We start from the raw sequence: 22035 nt of genomic DNA, 5'->3' as shown, positions 1-22035 counted from the left end.
GGTGGTCTGTGGTAGTTGCCACCAGGCCACAGCATCCTTGGCTGGCGTCCTCCATCCCTCTTTTCCTCGTCCCCATGTGGGTGGCCTTGTCACGGATCAGGGCTGGTCCTAAGGCAGAGTGGTCCTAAGTCTGAGCCCCTCAGGCCTCTTGCTGAGGTCCCGGTGCCAAGGGTGGCTTGTTCGTTGCCTCTGAGAAGGGACATTTGCATATTCCAAGGCAGAGCGAGATATTCCATCCACTGGTCCGTCCCCAGCTTTGGTTGGGCTGGGTCTCCCATGTGGGTGGCAAGGACCCACGTGCTGTGCTGCCATCTGCTGCCTTCCAGGTGTGCAAGAGCTGGGAATGGAGCCCACATCCTCTGAAATGGGACATGAGCGTTCCTTTTAGCGGTTTAGCCTGGCCCGAGTTGGGACTGAGACCTGCCATTCTGGAATCCTGTTGGCTGGGCACGCCCGTGCCTCTTGCCTCTGGTGGGGTCAGACTGTCCTTGCTGCGAGGTGGCCTGAGGGCTTTCTTCAGGGGGCAGGAGGCGTAGAGCCCGAGGGCCAGCTGCTGGCACTCTGAGTCTGGAAGGAATGTGGCGGGCAGCTGTGCCCGACGCTGCGCAGAGGTCCCTAGTGGGGGCTTGCTGGACGATCTGGGAAATCCAGTCACAGGGTAGGAGCTAGATCTGAACATCCCAAGGTGAACAGGAACCCTGGGGCACCAGTGACGGAGGGAAGAAAGCATCCTGCCAGTACCCAGGCCAAGGCCTCCTCCCACTGGGGGGCAGGAGGCCCCAGGCTTGGCGTGGCTGGACAAATTGCCCTGTGTCTAGAGATAACCCCTACTCGCCAGTGCCCGTGACAAGGGCAATGTTCTTAGGGCCACCAGCCCTAGTTCTCGAGGATGTCGTGGCTGGTCCTCTGCCCCTGCACGTGGTTCTGGGGGATGGTTCAGCCACTTGCTCCTAACTTTGGGACCCCAGGTGGACCCCTGGGTAGCTTGTGGCGGGCCTTGAGATGCAGTGTAACCCTCAGCCCCTGTGTTTGTGTGTGTGTGTATAACCCTCAGCCCCTGTGTTTGTGTGTGTGTATAACCCTCAGCCTCTGTGTGTGTGTGTGTGTGTGTGTGTGTGACTCTCAGCCTCAGGCCAGCCTGGACTGACTAGAACCCTTCACCACCCTGAGCTGGAGCCCTGGACAGAAGAGGCCGGTGCCAGAGACGGTTTGTTCACCTGCCACTGCCTGGCCCACTGCGGGCTTGCCAGGGAGGGGGTGGTGAGCAAGTCCTTGCTCTGCCCAAGCCCTCCCAGGTGCGTGGCGGCTGCAGCTGGGGGGCCCTCCGAGGAGGGGAGCCTCCTCTGCCTTGAGCCTTCTGCCTCTGTTGCCTGCTGACCCACCGGGCTAGCAGACTGTTTGCTGAGCCCCCCACCTCCGTTGCTCCAAGCATCTATTTTTTTTTTTTTAAGATTTATTTTTATTATTTTTTCATTGGAAAGGCGGATATACAGAGCGGAGGAGAGACAGAGAGGAAGATCTTCCGTCCGATGATTCACTCCCCAAGTGAGCGCAACGGGCCGATACTATGCCGATCCGAAGCCAGGAGCCTCTTCCGGGTCTCCCACGTGGGTGCAGGGTCCCAAAGCCTTGGGCCGTCCTCGACTGCCTTCCTGGGCCACGGGCAGGGAGCTGGAAGGGAAGCAGGGCTGCTGGGATTAGAACCGGCGCCCATATGGGATCCCGGGCGTGCAAGGCGAGGACCTTTAACCACTTGCGCCACGGCGCCAGGCCCCCCAAGCATCTATTTTTAAGTGCTTCCTTTCGGGCTGTTTTGCTTCCTGCAAGCAGTGCCCGCCCCATCAGCAGCTACATCATCCTCTGTGCACTACCAGGTTCCAAGACCGTCTTCCTCTGTCCCGCCCAGCAGTCCCTGGCCTGAGGAACTGCAGATCCCGCCCCTGGGAGTACAGCTGATGGCTCTTGCTGCCTTCCAGGGACGGGCACCAGGCTAAGCCCTGGGCAGATGTCAGAGGTAGACAGGCCACACCTGCAAGCGTGTACGCCCACCACAGGTGACTCTCCCTCCCACAGGGGTGACTGCTGCGTGCAGGGCCTGTCCCAGATGCTCCCTTGTGCCAACAGCTACAGGTGACACTGCAAGAGGTGGGGTGCCAAGGCGCCAAGAAGTGTCCTGTGCCCGTGGAACTTGCTGCCATCCCTGAAGCCTGGCACACAGTGTGGAGAGCGCAGCTGTTCTCCAACTATTGCCCTGTGGCCTCTGGGTGTCCCCAGACCCGGTCCTGCGGCTGTGGTGGTAGTCAGGCCCATTGCCCACTAGGTCGGGATTACTTGCTGCGGTAGACGGAGCTGCCATAATTTCCAGGAGGAAGGGACAGGAGTCTGCACAGCCAGGCCCGGCCACCTGACGGCTCCTTCTCTGGGCCAGTGTCGGTGCCAGGGCCAGGTTCTGAGAGCGGTGAGGAGGCGTGGCTCTCCCTGGGACTGGAATCACTGCTGCTTAGGGCCGGGTCTGCCCTCCTGTCCTGAGCCTTGGAGCGGAAGGGTTCCTGGTGTTCACAGAGCAGGGAGCAAGCAGGGACCTCCTTGGTGCCAATTGCTCTGGGCTCCCCAGCCGCTGGCCCGGCACTGAGGCGGCCCTGTTGGTCCAGGGCCAAGCTGCCCATTGCTGCCACCAGTCCTCCTATACCAGGAGACTGGCTTGACCAGGGCCAGCATTCCTGGCGCCAGGGCTTGACCTTGTGCTGGCCGCAGCTGCAGTGTGTGTTGGGGGAGCAGGGGACCTCGTGTGGGGCCATACATGGGTTTGTTTTGACCTTGATCTTGACATTTGTCGCAGGGACCTTGAGCCCCAGCGTTGCACCAGGAAGTGCTTCCCTCTGGTTTCAGGGGCCGGGGGAGTCTTGCAGGCAGCCTGAACAATGGCTCCTTGTGCGGGCAGGCATTCCTCCCTAAGCGGCCCGGCCATTGTGGCTCAGCCTGGTGGGCACTGCAGGCGAGGGGCGTGGCTCTCCCTGGGACTGGAGGTCACTGCTGCTTAGGGGCGGGTCTGCCCTCCTGTCCTGAGTCTTGGAGCTGAAAATGTTTCCAGGAACAGAGTGAGGGTGCGTGGGAAGGGCCAGGGGCCAAGGGACTCATGCCCCCTCCCTCTAGCTTTGTTTGAGCTGATGACCTCCAGGTGGTGCTGGCAGCAGTGCCTGCCGGAGAGGAACAGCCACCACCATCCCAGACCCTCCACCTGAGGGTCATGAGATTCAGATCTTGCATGCTTTCTGTGTGCCGTGTCTCAGTACGTTCCCTTGTCAAGAAGTGGGAGGCCGATGACCATGCTGCCCGTGATTCTCCCATCTCTGTGCTGTCCTGTCTCCACCTCTGACTGCCTCCCTGGGAGAAGTCCTGGGAACAGGCCACGGCAGTGACCTGTGGCCAGTGAGGTGGGGGTGGCCCCTGGGCCTCCTTGCAGCTTTGGGGCTGGTGGGGACCCTCCATACACACCTACATGTGTCCCCTGACTGTGTCAATTCCCAATAGACAGAGGAGGCAGCCGCCAGTGCTGCCACAGAAGGCCACTCACTCCTGCCAGTGCGGCTGCCAGCTGACACCCTCAGGGTCCGTCTGGCTCGCTGCTCCGGTGGGGCAGGGCAGATGAGTCTGGAAACACCTGCTCCCCACTGTGGGGTTGGGGGAGGGCTCCTTGTGGGAAGGGGAGGGGTCTGCCTGGGAGTGCAGGCTCTGGGGTGGGGATGGGGGCATGCCGGAGGACCCTGTCTTGCTGTTGCTGCTGGGAACTCTGGGCTAGGTAGCTGTGCCCAGAGCTCCGTCAGCAAAGCCTGCCTTGGAGACCGCCACTCGTTGCTGGCGAACATTCCCGTGTAAAGCTTGGCAGTGTTAACTCCCCCTGGGATGTCTCCCACCACGTGGGCTGGTGGCAGGGAAGGGCTCTGATTCCAGGAAGGGACGGGTGAGTGTGGGTGTAGGGGATGGGGCCCTCCCTGCTCAGGACCCAGCAGGAACAGGGTGGTCATGCCCAGGGTGCCCCAGGACCCAGCAGCTCTTCCTACTGGCCTCAGGGTGCACTGGGCGGTCACTGTGGTCCTGGCAAGTGGTGACTCCCTGCCTGGTCGTCTCTGCCACTCCATAGCCTTGGGGAAAGGTGAGGGACTTTGTCCCATCCTGTGTCTGCCAAAGGACAGTACCCAGGGCTTAGAGGGACCCCCAGGGGTGCCAAGTCCAGGTAAGCATCATGGGGGCCTTCTACCCTCTGCCTGCCAGCTGCCCCTTGGCTGCCCCCAGCCTCTGGTCTCTCGGCAGAGGGAAGGATGCGGTCTTGGCTGGGGACGCGCTGGGAAGGACCCTGCCACGTGGGCCCTTGGCTGGGGACGAGCTGGGAAGGACCCTGCCACGTGGGCCCTGCCTGCTCGCGCTATGGGAGCACACAGCTGTTTTTCATTGGCTTGTGGTTGTCGGGACTGCGGGCAGGGCGCTGCCTGGGTGGGGGGTGGGGGTGTGATCCGGCAGGGCTGGCAGCGTGGCTGGGTGGGGACGCTGCTCCAGGGTATGTGTGTGTGCGTGGGGGGTGCGTGCCTGGGAGTTCCGGGCGTGCGGACAAGGGTGGGGCCTCTACAGCCTGAGTCAGGGTCCAGACAGTGAGGTGGTAGGAGTGAGCGCCATGGCCTGGCTCTGCCTCTCTCTCTTTCTTTTAAATGTCTGTTTTGTTTATTTGAAAGGCAGAGAGAGAGAACGAGAGACAGGCAGGTCTTTCATTTGCTGGTTCACTCCCAAAATGACTGCAACGGCCACAGCTGGGCTGCTCCAAAGCCAGGAAGCGAGAGCTTCCTCCAGGTCCCCCAGTGTGGGTGCAGAGTCCAAGTACTTGGGCCACCTCTGCTGCTTTGTCATGCTGTGAATGGAGCTGGATCAGAAGTAGGGCAGCTGGGATGTGAACCAGCGCCCACATGGATGCCAGCGTCACAGGTGGCAGCTTTGGGCCAGCCCCCTGACTGTGTCTGGTAATTCGTGGTTTCCCCCCTCCTGCTTTGGGTGCCCACTGTGATGACAGAGTAGGGAGTGGAGAACGATGCAGGCACAGATGTGACTGGACACAAAGCAGGGACCCAGTGACAGCTGTCAGTCATTGCCGTGGTGGTCCTGATGGGTGGGGTTGTGGTTGTCTCTGGGGCCTGGCTGGCGGCGGCCTTGGATGGATGTGAGGGGTGAAGAAGCTGGGAAGGTGAGGAGAGAACGAAGGCTGCCTGTCAGGGCCTCCTGCAGGTGTGCTGGGGAGGCCGTGCTGTCCTCCCTGAGCCTGGCCTCGGCTGCTGCCTGTCCCATAGAAGGGCGGGAGTGCCCTCGGGCCCTCGCTGCACATCCAGGCAGCACCCTGTGATGTCCACCAGCTGGCTGACCGCTCACCACGCCCTCCCCTCTTTTTCAGCCTTGAAAAGATCGTTTGAGGTTGAGGAGGTCGAGGCGCCCAACTCCACCCCGCCCCGGAGGGTCCAGACGCCCCTGCTCCGGGCCACCGTGGCCAGCTCCACCCACAAGTTCCAGGACCTGGGCGTGAAGAACTCGGAGACGGGAGCCCGCCATGGAGACACCCTGAGCCAGCGCTCGCCCAAGCCTTCGCTGCGGAGGGTGGAGCTGTCGGGGCCCAAGGCCGCGGAGCCCGTGTCACGGCGCACCGAGCTCTCCATCGATATCTCATCCAAGCAGGTGGAGAACTCCAGTGTCGCCGTGGCCACTGGGCCGGCCCGCTTCGGGCTCAAGCGGGCTGAGGTGCTGGGCCACAAGACGCCGGAGCCCGCCCCGCGGAGAACGGAAATCACCCTTGTGAAGCCCCAGGAGCCCGCCCACCGCAGGATGGAGTCCCCTGCCCCCAAGATCCCCGACACTGACGTGGCCCCCAAGAGGGTCGAGATTCAGGTGCCCAAGCCAGCCGAGGCGCCCACATCCCCCGTTCCGCCCCAGATCCTGGAGAATTCAGAGCCTGCCCCTGGGTCTCCGCTGCAAAGCAGGCTGGAGCCAAAGCCCCAGCCCCCCGTGGCTGAGGCCCCACCCAGGAACCTGGAGGGTGAGTGGCCAGCACGTGTCCGCGTGCACACACACACACACACACACAGTCTTCCTTGATGGCCTGGGTGTGGGAGGGACTGGCTGACAGGGCAGGGTACTGAGCAGGTGCCTATACCCAGGGGTACGCCAGGAAAGCTTTGCAAAGGGTTGGGCTGCAGGGTCCCCTTGACTGGTCAGCGCAGCCCATGTTAGACCTTGGTGGTGTAGGGTGGGCCATGAGCACCTAACTTGAAGAACTGGGTGTCCTGCAGGAACGCAGCTTGCTGGTGTGCACACCCATGGGGTGGGAGGAGGCCCTAGGCAGAGCGGCTCACCCGGCCAGGGGCTGTCCTGGCTGGAGAGGTATTGAAGGCCACCTGGAAGGGGCTTGGGCAGGGGAGGAAGGGGCTGTACCCCTCCTGGCCGTGCACTGGGGCCTCCTCCCTCTTCACAGGGGTGGCGGTGAGCAGAACAGAAAACACGGGGGTTGCCTTGGGCCGTGGACACTGGGGTACTCAGAATTCCTGGAAGGAGTCCCTGATGGCCAGCCAGAAGGCCACTGGAGGGGGCAAGCGAAGGGCTCCACATTGTTCTTGGGGGCTTCAGTCTGGAGCTGGAGTGTTTGCAGGGATCTCCTTTGTAGAGCGTTGTCTGCTACCCCCCAGTGCGTGCGTCAGCTGGGCACAGGGGCACGCAAATACGTGGGACGCAGCCGTCTTGGGCGTGGGGCTGGATGCCTGCCCTCGGAGTCTTGTGTTTCTGCTTTTACCTTCTGGATGAGACGATGTTGGTGGAGTTGGGCGCTGGGAGGGCGTGGGGCCCCGGACAGGTGGACGTGCAGGGATCAGTGGTCCTCGCGTGTGCCGTGCGCTGTGGCCCAGGCACCTGCGTCTGTTCCCACTGTGTCTGACCTGGCACCAGCGGGGCTGTCTCCTCCACCGTGGTCTGCTGGTGGTGCCCGCCTTCCTGGAGAACCGACGTGCCACACCCCTCCCAGGATGAGGTGTTCAGGCTGTGCCGGGGCCACAGGGAGGTGATGCTGGCTGTGGGAGTGGGGCAGGGGGATTGCCCCACTCAGGGAGGCTGCGCCTGCGGACACACATCCTGGGGGTGCTCTGTTCACTCTCATTCGTGCATCTGAGGCCTCACTGTTGTCCTGGGGGAAGGGGCGGCCAGGAGCTGGGTCCTGGGGCTGGGCTGTGTCTGGGTCCAGGCCTGTGGGTGCTGCCGGCGTCCTCTCAGACCAGCCACCTCGGCACAGCCCCACCCAGGTCCAGGCTCTGCCCAGCTCACACCTGCACCCTGGGGTGTCCCACTTCTTCATCCCTGACACACCGCCCCGTGTGTCTGGCCTCCTTCATGGACTTCCAGGCGCCCTGCTGCCCTCCCGGGAGTGTGGAGCGGCCTGCTCGCTCTGGCTCCTGGGCTGTGTTGTCTTCTTGAGTCGCGTTTCTCACGTTTGCTCACATGGGAGCTGCTGGTGCGTGAGCCTCTTTACTACCGGGCTTTTTCGTTTTTCAGGAGCACTGGGGACCCGGCTGGCTGTGGGCTGTGAGATCCGAGATGTGTGTGGGGTTCTCTGAGTCCCTTGTGTTCGGGGACGGGTCCCTGAACTCGCCCTCCCTGGCCATCATCCCTGCTTCTTCCTTGGGCTGTGGATAGCTGCAGCCTTACCCCTGTGGGTGCCCCCTGGGGAGGGGCTGGGCAGCAGCACCCAGAGGCCGGGCTGCTGGCTCAGGTCCCTGGCAGCCACCCCTCCGACCGTGTAGCGTTCCCAGCCAAGTCTCTCAGAGGCTGCCTTATAAGGCGGGGGTGCGTGCCACTCTGGGTGCTCCTCAGAGCCCAGTCCCTCCCAAGCTGAGTCTGCCGAGCCAGGCAAGGGTGGTGGGGTGGGGGGAGTGTTTGGGATGAGCCCTGCAACCGTTTGGACACTTCAGTGCCCAGACGGGCCTTGGGTGTTCTGTGGCGCCGCCACGGGCGTGTGGCCCTGGCGGGGGGCGGGGTGGCCTGGGGATGTGGTCCAGTCAAGATTTCTCTGTGAATGTTCTGGAAATGCTCCCGCTTGCCCATAGAAGCCCAGGGGTCAGACCTCAAGCCCCAGTGGGCAGCATGGCTCTCTCCTGTGAGGTGTGGCTGAGTGATCCCCTGGGGCCTGTCTGTGCCAGGTCCGGGGGGTGGCGGGGAGTGGCGTGGTCTGCAAAGTGGGGAGTGGTAATCCAAGCCTGTGGCTCCCTGGGGACCCAGGCAGAGGCTGTGGCTGATGGAAGCACCCGCCCGTGCAGGGGCTGTGCCAGGCCCACACCCGCAGCCAGAATTGTTCTAGACACTCTGGGTGGGGCTTCGAGGGAGTGGGAGAGGAAGGGGAAGGGCCCTTGGTGGAGCTCCCTGTTCGGTTTATAGGATGCATACACTTGTAAGGTCCACTCCCTGGTGGCAGGTGGGCAGCGGGATGTGGCAGGTGTCTGGTGAGGGAGCCAAGAGGAGAGTTGCAGGTGCTGCGCTGAGCACTTTGGCCCCCAGGGCTGCATCAGGAGGTCCCCCAGCTGCAGATGGCATGGCCAAGTCCTGTGGATTTCTTCGGGGCAGCAAAAACAGATCCTGCATTTTGGGCCCTGGACCAAGAGCTCCACCCATGACCCACCGGCAGCCCAGCTGTCTGCCAGGGCCAACTCTGTGGGGAGCAAGGGGGCCCAGGAATGCACCAGCAGCTGTGGAATACCTTAAATAGAGCCCTGGAGGCTGCAGCTGCCTGGACGCAGCTCCGCCCCCTGCGGCTGCGTGGGCCGGGCCCGCCTCCGGGTACCTCCCGGGTGATGGAGCAGGGTGGCTGCAGGGTGGCTGCCCGGGGCCTGGGTCCCCCTCCCGCTGGCGCTGGCTCTGGAGATGGCACCCCTGGGTGTGTTCTAATCTGAAGGGACAGGCTCAGGGTCCCTGCCTGCTGCCCCGAACTGGTTCCAGCTGACAGCCCTGTGGGGTGTCCTTTGGGGCCACCTGTGGATGTATGTCTGAGGGCCGTGGGCATGTGACCTCCCAGGTCCCTGTTTGCTCTGACGCCTGAGTGGAAGCGTGGATGAAAGGAGGCTGGTTGATCTAGGGGCTAGGGCTGTGGTGTTGCCAGTTAAGCTGCTGCCTGTAACGCCAGCATGCCATATGGGCACTAGTTCGAGTCCTAGCTGCTCCACTTCCGATCCAGCTCCCTGCTTCTCTGCTTGGATAAACAGCAAAGGATGGCCCAAGTGCTTCGGCTCCTGAACCCACATGGGAGCCTTGAAAGAAGCTTCAGTATGGCCTGTGCTGGCTGTTGGCGGCCATCTGGGGAGTGACCCCAGTGGATGGAAGATCCCTCTTTGCAATTCAAAATAAGTGAATAGATCTTTAAAAAAGAAAAAAGAACCACACACATAGTCCTTTTGGTTGGGAGAGCAGAGCTGCCCCCACCTTGGTTGTCCCTAGCTACCCTCTGCTGCTGCCAGGAGCTCCTCCTGGGTCCCAGACTCTGAGGACTGCAGCAAGGTGTGCCCTGGATCCATCGAGCGGCTGGCAGAGGGGCCGTGACCCGTCTGTGGTGGCATCACATCCGGCCAAGCTGGTGGAAGACCCTCCTTCTGGCTGGCCTGGTTCACGGCTCAGACCCAGAGGGGTCCCGGAGACCCAGTTCTGTTCGCCCTGCTCCTTGTCCCAAGTGGCTGCCAAGGCTTCACGGATGCCGGACTGCCCTGGATGGGAAGCAGGGCTGCCGGGATTAGAACCTGCACCCGTATGGGATCCTGGTGCATTCGAGGTGAGCACTGCGCCGGGCCCATCTTTATGATAATTTTTTGAAAGATACATTTCATCTTCCATCCCACTGATTCACTCCCCAAGTGGCCGTAATGACCAGATCTCGGCTGATCTGAAGCCAGGAGCCAAGATCTTCTAGGTTTCCCGCATGCCCCATGGCCATTGCCAGGTAACCAAAGATAAACACCAAGTGACCTTGGAGAAGCCAGCCTATCTCTGTCGCTGCCCGTTTGGGGCCGGGGGAGGGGGGTGGCCAGTGTGTGGTTGGCCCTGGGCGCTGTCTGTGTCGGTCACTTAGGGCTCCACAGAGATGAGCACTCCATCCTGAGAACCCCAGGGTCTGGGGGGTTTTGGGATGAGGGTTGCTTGGTGGGTGAGATTTGGGCTGGTACTCTGAAAACCAGAGATTCTAGCTCCATCTCCAGGATGAGGGGTCAGCCAACTGCGTCCCTCTCACAGCTGCGTCCGACGCCAGCACGGCCCCACCATGATCCACCTGCTCACGGGGGCCAGTGACCGGTGAAGCCTGGTGGAACAGCCCTGCACACACACACACACACACACACACGCACGCATGCACACACGCTCACACACACACGCACGCATGCACACACGCTCACACACACACACGCACGCATGCACACACGCTCACACACACGCACACATGCACACACGCTCACACGCACGCATGCACACACGCTCACACACACACGCACGCACATGCACACACACTCGCGCACACACACACACGCACGCACAGGATGTGGTTGTAGGATTGGCCCTAAGGGGAGGACTTTGTGTTGAAGAACAACACATGCATACAGAATGTGGAGCTGTGTTCCCAAAGTGCCCAGGCGCTTAGCATAGCAGTTCTGCTTCCCTCTGCAGCGCCTATACCCCACAGCAGTGTGGGAAAGCAGAGGATGGCTCACACGCCTGGGCCCCTGCACACACGCAGGAGACCCAGACCTGGCTCCTACAGCAGCTGAGCCTGGGCCGTGCTGAGACAGGAGGCATGACTGAGCCTGGAGTGCCCATGCAGGTGGTCCTCTCCTGCCTCCTGTGTGCATGCCAGCAGGAAGCTAGAGTTGGCAGCAGAGCTGAGCTTGGCCCAGGCCCTCGGATACCCAAGTGCCGTCTTAGCTGCTGTGCCGGACGCCTGCCCCTGCTTTGTCTGCGCACCTGTGTCCTAGCTGGGCCGGTGTTCCCCCAGTTGTTCCCTGAGAGGCTTACCCATAGGATTTTCTTCAGAGTGCTCAAGGCTCATATTGTCAGGTTTTTTTTTTTTTTTTTTTTTTTTTGCTGTGGCATCCGTGTCTGGCTTAGAAACCTTCTAGAAAATTCCACCTGTCTTGCCTTTTGGCACTGATTTTTTTTTTTTTTAATATTTTTGACAATCTTTACATAGTTAATTAGGGTAAAAAGGTTCAAGGGCTATAGGGTAGTGGGTAAGACTATTATTTCCATATTGTTTCCTTCATGTTTAAAGGGGGGCATTAAGGAAGAAGGCCCACCCAGTTTCCCACCCACCCCAAGTCCCAGATGTAGGCCATGCTCGGAGATACTTGCTCAAGTGGTTTTGATAGTTCACCAGTTATGAATCACTGCCAGTCTCGCCGCTCCAAGCATGATGATATCGCTGAAGAATCCACTGATTGACACAGTCCATCATAGATGAGATGGTTGGTTGACCTATTCTGTCTTCTCTCCTTTCTTGGTAAGGGTTCTGAGTCCAGCATTTATTTTTTTAAAAGATTTATTTATTTATTGGAAAGTCAGATATACAGAGAGTAGGAGAGACAGAGAGGAAGATCTTCCGTCTGATGATTCACTCCCCAAGTGAGCGCAACAGCCGATGCTATGCCGATCAGGAGCCAGGAACTTCTTCCTGGTCTCCCACATGGGTGCAGGGTCCCAAAGCTTTGGGCCATCCTCGACTGCTTTCCCGGGCCACAGGCGGGGAGCTGGATGGGAAGTGGAACTGCCAGGATTAGAACCAGCGCCCGTATGGGATCCCGACGCGTTCAAGGAGAGGACTTTAGCTGCTAGGCTACGCCGCCGGGCCCTGAGTCCAGCATTTTGATTGGGGAGATCCCCAAAGAAACTTTGTCTGAGGTGTTCCCAGACCAAATTCTTGTGTGTTTTAGCAAGCACAGGGCCCAGCACAGTCCATCGCCCCGCAGCTGGTGGTTGCAATTGCTGGGTTGGTTCTGTTTTCAGTCCCGACTTCCACTGGAACCAATGGGTGCCGGCAGTCCAGCCTCGTTCTGCCCAGCACACACTCAGCCCTCACATAAACCAGTGGGAGCTGCAGCCTAGTCAGGGCAACCCGCAATAACCCCCACCAGGCCCGCCCCCTAGCCTGGTTTGCCAGTTTGTCCCACATCCCATTTGGCTCTCGTGCATGTCACTTAGTTCCATCCAACCAGCTCAACTATCCAACCCTCACGGATGTTGCGTGCCTCTCTGTCTAGCTACCCCAGCCCCTGTCCTAGTTTTCATGCCCTCCCGTGGTAACCCAAGAGGGAGGAGCCCACTATTTCCCTCCCAGGTCTCTCTCACTCCCGGATGATGCACTCGCCAGGTGGTTCTGTGGTTTGACTTGACAGAATTATCCCCAAGTGCCAGCTTCTGCCAGCTGATGCTGTGGCTAAGCCCAAACAACCCTCACCCACTCTAATTTATGCTTGCATGAGTAGGAATAATCAGCCCAGCCTAGCTTTTCCCTGATCTAGTCCACATGAGGCACCCAGGTATTGTAGCCCTGCTTAGTCTGGTCTATCCCCAGCCCAGCCCACGCTCTCCAGTGGGTGTAGCTGCCCGGCAAGGGGATGCCCCCCCATATTCCCTCTGCCGGCTCTGCCCCCTCTCTTCCTGGTTCTCCCATGTGCTGGTTGAGTGCTGCGGTCACATGTGGTACAGGCAGCCTCGCCTTGGCATTCTGTATTGTGCACTGGTTTTTGTCGCACCTGAACCTGGCTCGACCCACTCTCTGTTCTAGTGTTTAGATTTGCCAGTGAACTGATTCAGCCTGGTCTGTCCCCCGACCCATGGCAAATGTATGCCAGTGGGAAACTTTCCATGGCCTGTTCTGGGCTGTTTCCTATCATGCTTCTTGCGCTTACCTGCCGGGTCTGTGTCCTGCCAGAGGAGTTGCCCAGGCTCCTCCATCAGAACCCCTCCCAATGCCAGATTTTGTTCATACCAGGGGTTCCATGAGCCAGCCCTACTCAGTTCGCCTCCTGTCCTAGCAGGAACAGTGGCTTTTCCTGACTGGCCTTCAACCCAAGCTGGTCCTTGCTGTTGGATGTTTCAGCCCAGCCATGGTTTGTCCATACTCACACATGGCTCAGTAGGGGTTGAGACCTTGCCTAGTCCATCGCACATCTGCCCTGGTCCTTCAGGACACCAGAGGGTGTTGGGGTCTGGCCTGGCCTGGTGCATCCAATCCCAGTCCACACTTGTGCCTAAGGAGACTACAACTGTTTCCTGATCAGAACGCAGCCCCCATTCCAGCCACGTGCCCATTGGTGGGAACCTCAACCCAGTTAGGGTGTCCCCTTAGCTCCCCAACCGGGCCTGTTCCCAGCCATAGATCAGACACATGCCAGTGGTTGCTCTAACTTAGCTTGGCTCAGCCTCTCACCTGTCCCGACCCCTGCCTTAGACACTGTGGCTTAGTGTCCCTGACTCACACAGACCAGTAGGTGCAAGAGCCTAGCTCGGCATGACCTGTGCTCCATGCTGGTCTCTAGTTTCGCTTGTAGGCCAAGGTTTGCTCAGTCCTGCCCAGTACATCCCGTTCCATTACCAATTCAAGCATTAGCCAGCTGTTGGAGCTACTTGCCCAGCTTGTCCGACCCCCGGGTCTGGACCACAGGTTCACCAGCAGGAGCTATGACCAGGGGAGTTTCCCAAGTTCCTCCACTTGATCCACTCCCATCTACAGTTCTCATACATGCCACTGGGTTTAGGCCAGTGCCCGGCGCAGTCTGGCCTTCCATTTGGCCTTGTATGAGCTGGTGAACGTTGCAGCCTGGCCCACCCCACACCCTAATCAGGATGCACATTTGGGTGCTGCTGCCCTGACCAGTCCAGACTGTTGCAGGTTCTTTTACCTGGTCACACCTAGCTTAGTTCATCACCACCCAAACTCTTGAGCTAACCAGTGGGGCTAGAATTTCCACAGGGTGTGGCCCACACAGCCCCCACAGAGTCTACCCCGGATATGTTTCTCGAGTGCTAGTTAATGTCATGGCCCTGCATAATGTGACCCGTCTGCTGATCCATCATCATGTCAGGTAATAGGACATCCTGCTGGACAAGCGCCGAGCCTTAGCCTTTGCATGAACTGGTGTTCGGTGCTCAGCATTGTTAAGTGATCACAAGTTCTTCAAAGGAAGAGTCACTGTCGTTGGGAATCTTCAGGATTGATTCACATCCCCAAAGCACTGTGGGTTCAACCTGGAGCTACCTAAGCAGCGATTCAAAGAACCAAAACCCCAGAGCTCCCCAGCTGGGCGGCCAGCAGGCAGAGCCTGGCACCAAATGGCACACTGGCAGGCCTGGGAACAGCTCACCATGTGCACATGGTGGCTGGCGTCTGGGATCCTGGCATGAGATGCCCCGTCCTGAGAAGGCTGCTGAAAGTTTAAACCTCCAGGCCCAAGATCGCGCCCCTCTCCAATCCCATTCACCCATTCAGTGCCCATTGAGGGCGATGGGCAGGCCCCGGACCTCCCCCCTTGGTGTACTAGCCCTGAAGGGAGCAGCCCCCAGCCCAGGCAGGCCTGGGGACAGCTCACCACGTGCACGTGGTGGCTGGAGTCGGGATCCAAGCAAGATACCCTGTCCTGAGGCCCTGATTTTTTTTAAGTGTTTTTTGTTTTGTTTTGCTTTGTTTTTGTTTGAGAAGCACAGTTACAGAGAGGGAGTGAGACATCCATTGGTTCACTCCCCCAAGTGGCTGCAGGGGTGGAGCTGAGCTGATCAGAAGCCAGGAGCTTTTTCCAGGTCTCCCTCATGGGTGCAGAGACCCAACCACTTGGGCCATCTGACACTGCCTTCCCAGACATATTAGAAGGGAACTAAATTGAAAATGGAGTAACCAGGATTCGAACCAGTGCCCCTATGGGGTGCCGGGGTTGCCGGTGCTGGCTTAACCTACTCTCCTACTAGTACTTCTGTGGGTTTTGTTTGTATAAACTGGGATCTTATGGTTGCAATATGCCTGGCTTTGTGCCCTGTGTCCCTAGAGTGCGCATGGCCCGGGGCTGCATGTGGGTGCAGAGACGCACACGTGCCGTGACGGTTGCACTGCCCTTAGCAGAAGCCGTTGAACTCCTCCCTGTGCTGAGAGCAACACGGCCATCTCTGGACTATCCACCGGCCAGCTGAGCCTCGCTCTGCTGTGTGAGTCTTGGACTTGAAGCCCCTGCAGAGCCAGGACAGGATTCCCACGAAGCCGCAGGGAGGTGCCGGCTGTGGCTGGCTGGCCTTTTGCTTCCGCAGAAGGGGAACAGGTTTCTGTTCCTTCCAACAGCATCGCTGAGATGTGGCTTACAGTCCTGCCTCCCGTGCCAGGTGGGCAGCTCGGCTCCCATGTGCTCTCCCCCATCCTGCTGTGCTGCGCTGGCTGTTGAGCACACTCAGTGTTGTGCAGCCCCCATTAGCACAGCTCATTTTAGAAGGTGGTCACAGGGCCCGGCGCAGTAGCCTAGTGGCGAGCCTGTGGACCTGGCATCGTGGCTCAGCAGCTCTGCTTCCAGTCCAGTTCTCTTTTGCTGTGCCTGCCGACAGCCCTGGGTAGAGATCCGGCCAGCCCAGCCTCAGCTGTTGTGGCTACGCGCGGAATGAAGCAGTGGATAGAAGATCTCTCTCCCTCTCTCTTCTTCCTTCCCTCCCTCCCTGTCACTCTGCCTTTTAAAATAAACTCTTCTTACAAAGCAGACCCAGCCTGCTTAGCAAGCCATGCTTTGTCCTCGCCAGCTCTGCCACGAGACTTTGTATCTGGATGTGTGGTATGGCCGCTGCGCTGGGCGTGCTCGAAGGGGCACTGTGTAGTGGCCCGTGTCACAGTTCCCTTCCCACGTACCACTGGACAACGTCCCACAGACCCCACTGCGTTTACCCACTCATTCACGGTTCATGTCTGGGTCGTCACCACCAGCATGGCTGTTCAACTTAAGTCAGAGGCTGGTGTTGTAGTGTCGCGGGTGAAGCCGCCACTTGCAATGCTGGCCTCCTATATGGGTGTTGGTCATGTCCCAGCTGCTCCACTTTTGATCCAGCTTCCAGCGAATGCGCCTGGGAAGGCAGTGAAGTATGCCCCAAGTGTCTGAGCCCCTGCCACCCGTGCTGGAGACCCAGAGGAAGCTCCTGGCTCCTGGCTGCTGGCTTTGCTTGTACCCCCTGGGGAGTGAGCCAGTGAATCAAGGTCATTGGCTCTCTTTTCAAATAAATAAGCAAATCTTATTTAAAAGTTATTTATTTTGCTTCAAAGAATTACAGATGGAGAGAGATAGAAGCAGGAGAAGGATCTTCCATCCACTGGTTCATCCCGGGGTGGCGGCAGCGACCAGGGGTTGGCCCAAAGCCGGAGCCAGGAGCTTCTTCTGGGTCTCCCACATGGCTGCAGGAGCCCAAGCACTTGGGCCGTCCACTGCTGCTTTCCCAGGTCATAAGCAGGGGGCTTGCAGGCGGGACACGAACTGGCACCCATATCGGATGCTGGACTACAGGTGGAAGGTTAGCTTGATATGACACTGCACTGGCCCCAGTAAATCTAATTTAAAAACCAATGTAAATGAAATCCAAATAGGGAAATCCTGGCCGCTCCCTCTGCGACAGTTGCCATGGGTGGCCGTGTGGGACCTGCCGGCTGCCATGTGGGATGGGGCTGGGCTGAGCGCGGCCCCTGGGACACAGCCAGCTCCCTGTGTAAGCGGAATGTTGAACGGGATTTCTGGGAAGACCCCGCGCCAGGGTGTTTGTTTATTCAAGAGACGATGAGAGTCACCAAGTGCCAGGCCTGGTCTGGAAGCTTGTCTGTGTGTACTTGTAGGGCTCAGACGATGAACAGGGCAAGCAAGGGACAGGGCTGGGATGGGGTGGAGCAGCGCAGGCCCTGGGCAGGGGGCTGAGGGGAGTGTGTGATGAGAGCGAGGGCCTGGCAGTTCCCAGGGAAAGAGTGGGAGGTCCCTGCTCACCAGTCTGCAGGAAGTTGCAGGGTTCAGGGACACGCCCCAGTGGAAGTCAGGCAACAAAGAAACAAAACAAAACGACCTCCCACAATGACCAATAACGGGACATGTGAAGACAGGACCTAGCCCTGCACCTGCCAAGCCTTCCTTTTGGCCCTAGTTTAAGGGGGCTGATGAGGCCGGCCTAGCACCTGCAGAGGGGGCACCCTGGCTGCAGCAGGTGGTCCAGAGGGCGGGGCGAGACAGCAGTGTTCCCGGTGTGTAACAGACTCATGTGGCTGGCACCCTGGGGACTTGTTGCTGCATGGTTGGCATCAGGTCAGGGCACAACCCCTCTGAGTGGTATGGGACGGGCAGGGATGGGCATCCCAGCCCCTCCTCCCTTCCAGGTTCCAGAGGGAGGCAAAGCAGCCTGGGAGCTCTGAAGTCTCCTGAGAAGCCACGGTGGCCATGGCAGCACCAGCTGTGGGCGTGGCAGGATGGCGTAGGGACAGTTGCCACTGGGAGCTGACCCGATCATGGCAGGATGCAGGCAGCAAGACCATGCCGGTTCTGTTCCCCCTTAAAGCACAGGAGAATGTATTTGATGCCCTGGCCCACTCTGCTGCTTCCCATGCTGGGATGGCAGCCCTGAGGATGTGCCCTGCTGGGCAGGTCAGAGACCCAAGCACAGATGGGGAGACTGGTCCAGAGCCACAGGGCCAGAACCCATAGTCGGAGCGGCAGTCGGAGCCCCGGTCCCATGTCTACACAAAGAATGACCCCGGGAAGGTGAGGGCTGGTATCCTGTGTGACACACAGGAGCAAACCGCAGTGATGGGGGCTGCACAGTGACCCCACGGGGTACAGGAGCTGAAGGCTAGGGCCCTGTCAGGGGAGCAGGCAGCCCGCGAGTCACTCTTGGGTGCCTGGGTGGGAGCAGCCAGTCCCTGGTTGGGGGGGTGCCGCGGGTCTCATGGCCGATTGGTCCTGAGCTCAGAGGCCCCACCCTTGGTGCTGTGTGACCTAGATGTGTGTATGTGAGAGAGAGATGTGGTCATGTATGTGAGAGAGAAACGTGATCCGGTGTGTGGTGTGTCATGTGTATGTGTGACAGTTGGCAGGTCCCTATGTCTGCAAAGTCCCTTAAGTAAGAACTGTCCTTACAGCAGCTTCCCTGAGCCCTGCCCACCCATTTCCCAGACTAGAAGGTCAAGGCCCCAAGCTTGCCAGCCACCTCCCCGACCCCACAGCTGTCTCAAGTCTCCCAGGGAGGCAGGTGATTGGGAAATCCTGCCCCGCCTCCCCAAGTGACTGCACAGCTCCTGGGGGTCCTTCCTGGAATCTCCCTCCTGGGTTGGATGTATGGAAGCCCGGGACCTTCTGGCTCTTTCTCTACGAGGCTCCTGAGACAGGCAGGAGAAGCCCAGTTAGAAAGGAGAGCCCCACTCGTCCCCAGCCCCTCACTTGAGGTCCGGCGCACAGGACCTGGGCGGCGTGGGTCCGTGCCCACCAGCTGTGGAGGGGCCCACAGGACCTGGGCGGCGTGGGTCCGTGCCCTCCTGCTGGGGAGGGGCCCACAGGACCTGGGCGGCGTGGGTCCGTGCCCTCCCGCTGGGGAGGGGCCATGTGAGCTGTCAGGCCTGTGTCTATGGTTTTGTTCCCTGTGCTTAGGAAGGGGTTACTGCGCATGGCGGCGGGGGAAGACCCACTCTTTCCCTAGAGTTCGCTCTGCCTCTGCCAGGGGCGAGTGGGATGTGGGCAAGCCCAGTCCTGAGGCCCTGTTGCTCAGCCCCTTCTGGGTGCCAGGCCGCTGGGAACATCAGAGAAGCTGGGGCGACTCCAGCCCTGCCCCTGCCTCGGGCCCGGCAGCACAGCCTGGCCTGCAGTGAGGGGGTGGGGATGGCTTCCAGGGAGTTCAGTAGTCAGGGTTGCTCATTTCCGGTCCCCACCCCCACCCCCATGCTAGGCCTGCAGAGTTCTGGCTGGGGGTTGGAGGTGGGGAAGGCTGAGAGCGGTGTGGGGGGGCGGATGGACCCTGCAAAGCATTCTCCACCTCAGGGAGCCAGGCCTGTTGTCAGACTAGCCCGTGGGGAAGCTGACCCCTGAGGGGTCGGCCCCGTCCCCACTGCACTGCCCTTAGCCCTCATCTGCCTGGCAGGGCCACCTCTGCTGGTCCTGAGTCCTTCCCCCCACTCCTGTGAGGCTGGGCCACAGATCCCGCACCCCGGCACCCTGCGGAGCTGTGAGTACACCATAGGGACATCTGGTGGCCACCCCTGCTTCCTGACCCTGTGAGGGGTCTTGTTGCTGGACATACTGCCCCCCACATGGGGGAGACACCTCCCAGGTGGGGTGGCTTCTTGTAGGAGTGCTGGTTGCCCCTCCCCCACTCCTCTCCCTGACCACGTGGCCTGCACAGGGCGGCCCCTTCCTGGAGCTTTTCCAGGGAGCCACTGACACATTTGGCCTCAATTATTTCTGTTTGAGAAGGAATGAAAGGAGAGTCAGAAGGTGGCGGGGGAGGGGACCTGGAGTCGGGCAGGTCCAAAGGAGGGGGGCAAGAAGCAGGTGGCTGCTGGGAGTTCCCCCTGGGGGACACTGGCCTGGGTGCCCCTCCCCCTCCCCCTAGCCGAGTGGGCGTGCCTGCTTCTGGAAGCAGCCCGAGGGGCCAAGTGTTAACATTGTCACAAGTGACCACTTAGCCCACACTTGAGGGCTGTGGGCTGGACTTAGGGAGAGGGTGCTTGGTACCCAGCCTCAGGCCCCATGGCCGGCAGGGGCCCCCACCCCGAGCCCAGGGCCCCTTGACAGTGGTCTGAGGGTGCTCACCCACTGCTGAGCTGTTGGGGCCTGCGGGGCCTTTACGGTGGTTAGCTCTGTGACCCCCACATGGGGTCTCCCTGTCTCCGAGGCACTTTGTGGCTGTGCACTGGATTGAGGAGCAGCTTCCAGGGGCTTTTGAGAAGCACGGTCTGAGAACCTGGCCTGGGGTGCTGGTGGACAGGGCCCCTCATTGCAGATGCAGACCCAGCCTTTGGAAGGAGGAACTGGGGGGCAGCCAGGGCAGGGGCCCGCCAGGGTGGGGGCCCAGATGCCTGCCCATGTGGGCTCCGTGCTGCTCCTGGCTGCATAGCCAGCACTTGCACAGAGCCGGTGAGCTCGCGCAAGTATGCGTGGGACGGCTCCTTTCCCGCGTGCTGAGTGCTGAGTGGGCATGCCGCTGTCCAGCTCCTGGGCCCTGCCACAGGCTGTAGGCCTGAGGCCTGGGAAGACGGGCCTAGCTGCAGTCAGGAGGGTACACCGTGCAGCTGAGGGGCAGTGCAGGAAGCTGGGCCGCCCAGCCCTTGACCCGCACGTGCAGGCTCCAGAGGCCCATGGGGCAATCTGACCGTGCGGCCTCCTGTGCTTACACTGATGACCTGCACATTTTGTAGGGAGCTAAGAAGAGGAAACCCCTACATCACCCATCTGTGCGTGCCTCAATGCTTAGTTTGTTCATGGAACAAAGCCATGTGTCGTGTGAGGTGAGGCAAAGGTGGCCCAGTTGTGCCTGATGCTGGCTGTGTGGCCCTGGGGTGGCCAGGCCATAAGGGATGGGGGAAGTGGTAGGAGACCCAGGGAACTGCAGGTGGGGGTGTGGGTGTGAGAGAGCAGGGTGCTGGACCCAGGTGGGAGTCACCCCAGCCAGCACCACCCCCAGCCTCTCCAGTGTGGGCGCTGCACCCGCCCCCCATGCGGGGCCTCCGGAGTTTGGCAGTTTCCTTCATGCACACTTGGGAGTCCTGGAGACGCCACTTCCAAATAGGGTCCTGGGTCCCGGCGGGCCTTCCCTCTGCCTGGGCTATCCGGCCTTGGAGCTGGCTGTCTGCCTGGGCACTGGGGGAGGGCACACTGCCATCTGCTGGTCTGCTCCCCAAATGCCCACACAGCTGGAGCTGGGCCAAGAGCCAGGAACTGCCTCTGGGTCCCCAGGTGTGTGGCAGGGACCCAAGCACTTGAGCTGTCTCCCTCTGCTTTTCCCAGGCACGTTAGCAGGGAGTTGGCACTGGTGGTGGAGGCAGAACTTGACCCTGGCATTTGCAAGCACTCGCTGAAAATGCTGTGCCAGGTGCCGCCGTGCTAGGCAACTTCTGAGTGGGGAATTGGGTCACTCGCAGCCTTACCACGTCCTGAGCACTTGGAGAGGTGGTTCTTCTTCGTTTTCTTTTATTCAGTTAATTTTTGGGCCAGTGCCATGGCTCAAGTGGCTAATCTTCCACCTGCAAGCACCAATATCCCGAGTAGGTGCTGGTTCAAGTCCCGATCTCTCCACTTCTCATCCAGCTCTCTGTTTATAGCCTGGGAAAGCAGTGGGGGACAGCCCAAAGCCTTGAGACCCTGTACCCGTGTGGGAGACCTGGAAGAGGCTCCTGGATCCTGGCTTCAGATCGGCTCAGCTCTGGCCATCTCGGCCATTTGAGGAGTGAATCAACAGATAGAAAATCTTTCTCTGTGTCTCCTTCTCTCTGTAACTTTGCCTTTCTGATAACAGACAATCTTTAAAGAAAATGTATTCTTTGTTGGAAAGGCAGAATTTTAGAGAAAGAAAGGGAGAGACGAGGGGCCCCCAGAGGCGCAGCGGACGGATGCCGGGAGTCACGTCCAGAGTGTGGGCTCTGAGCCCTGTGCACTTGGGGTTTGGTTGTGACCCAGGTGTGACTTTGGCACCTTCTGGAACACGCAGCATCCTTGTGGCCTGTGTCACGAGCTGGGCAGGTGTCAGCCGTGCCCACAAGGCCCCCGGGACCACTGCAGGAGGCTGTGTTGCTATGTCCTCACCTCATGGCCCAGAGAAGTCAGGGTGCTGCCCTCGGGCCACACAGCAGGAAGCTGTTGGGAACCTGGGACAGTCAGAGGAGAGGGCCTTTTGGACCAGCATCTATTGGAGTTTAATTTTATTTATTTAAAGAACAGAGAGAGAGGGGGCAGGGTCTTTGTCCGTTGGTTCACTGCCCAAAATGCCTCAATGACCAGGGTTCAA

General features: G+C 59.9%; 1 protein-coding gene across 3 annotated transcripts in view; it reads left to right on the top strand.

Annotated features, from left to right (window-relative positions):
* SEPTIN9 (septin 9) overlaps positions 1 to 22035 on the top strand; it is a 113804-nt gene that overhangs the window by 61318 nt on the left and 30451 nt on the right. For all 3 annotated transcript variants that reach the window (XM_040989871.1, XM_040989873.1, XM_040989872.1), the window contains one exon: positions 5435 to 6070. In XM_040989871.1, coding sequence (XP_040845805.1) covers positions 5435 to 6070 — 636 coding nt within the window. The remainder of the gene's footprint in view (positions 1 to 5434; positions 6071 to 22035) is intronic.

The sequence above is a fragment of the Ochotona curzoniae genome, unplaced genomic scaffold (genome assembly GCF_017591425.1).
Source record: "Ochotona curzoniae isolate NIBS_2020 unplaced genomic scaffold, NIBS_Ocur_1.0 contig_523, whole genome shotgun sequence".
Taxonomy (NCBI): Eukaryota; Metazoa; Chordata; class Mammalia; order Lagomorpha; family Ochotonidae; genus Ochotona; species Ochotona curzoniae.
The sequence above is the reverse complement of the archived record's forward strand: the minus strand, read 5'-3'. Positions and strand labels throughout refer to the sequence as shown.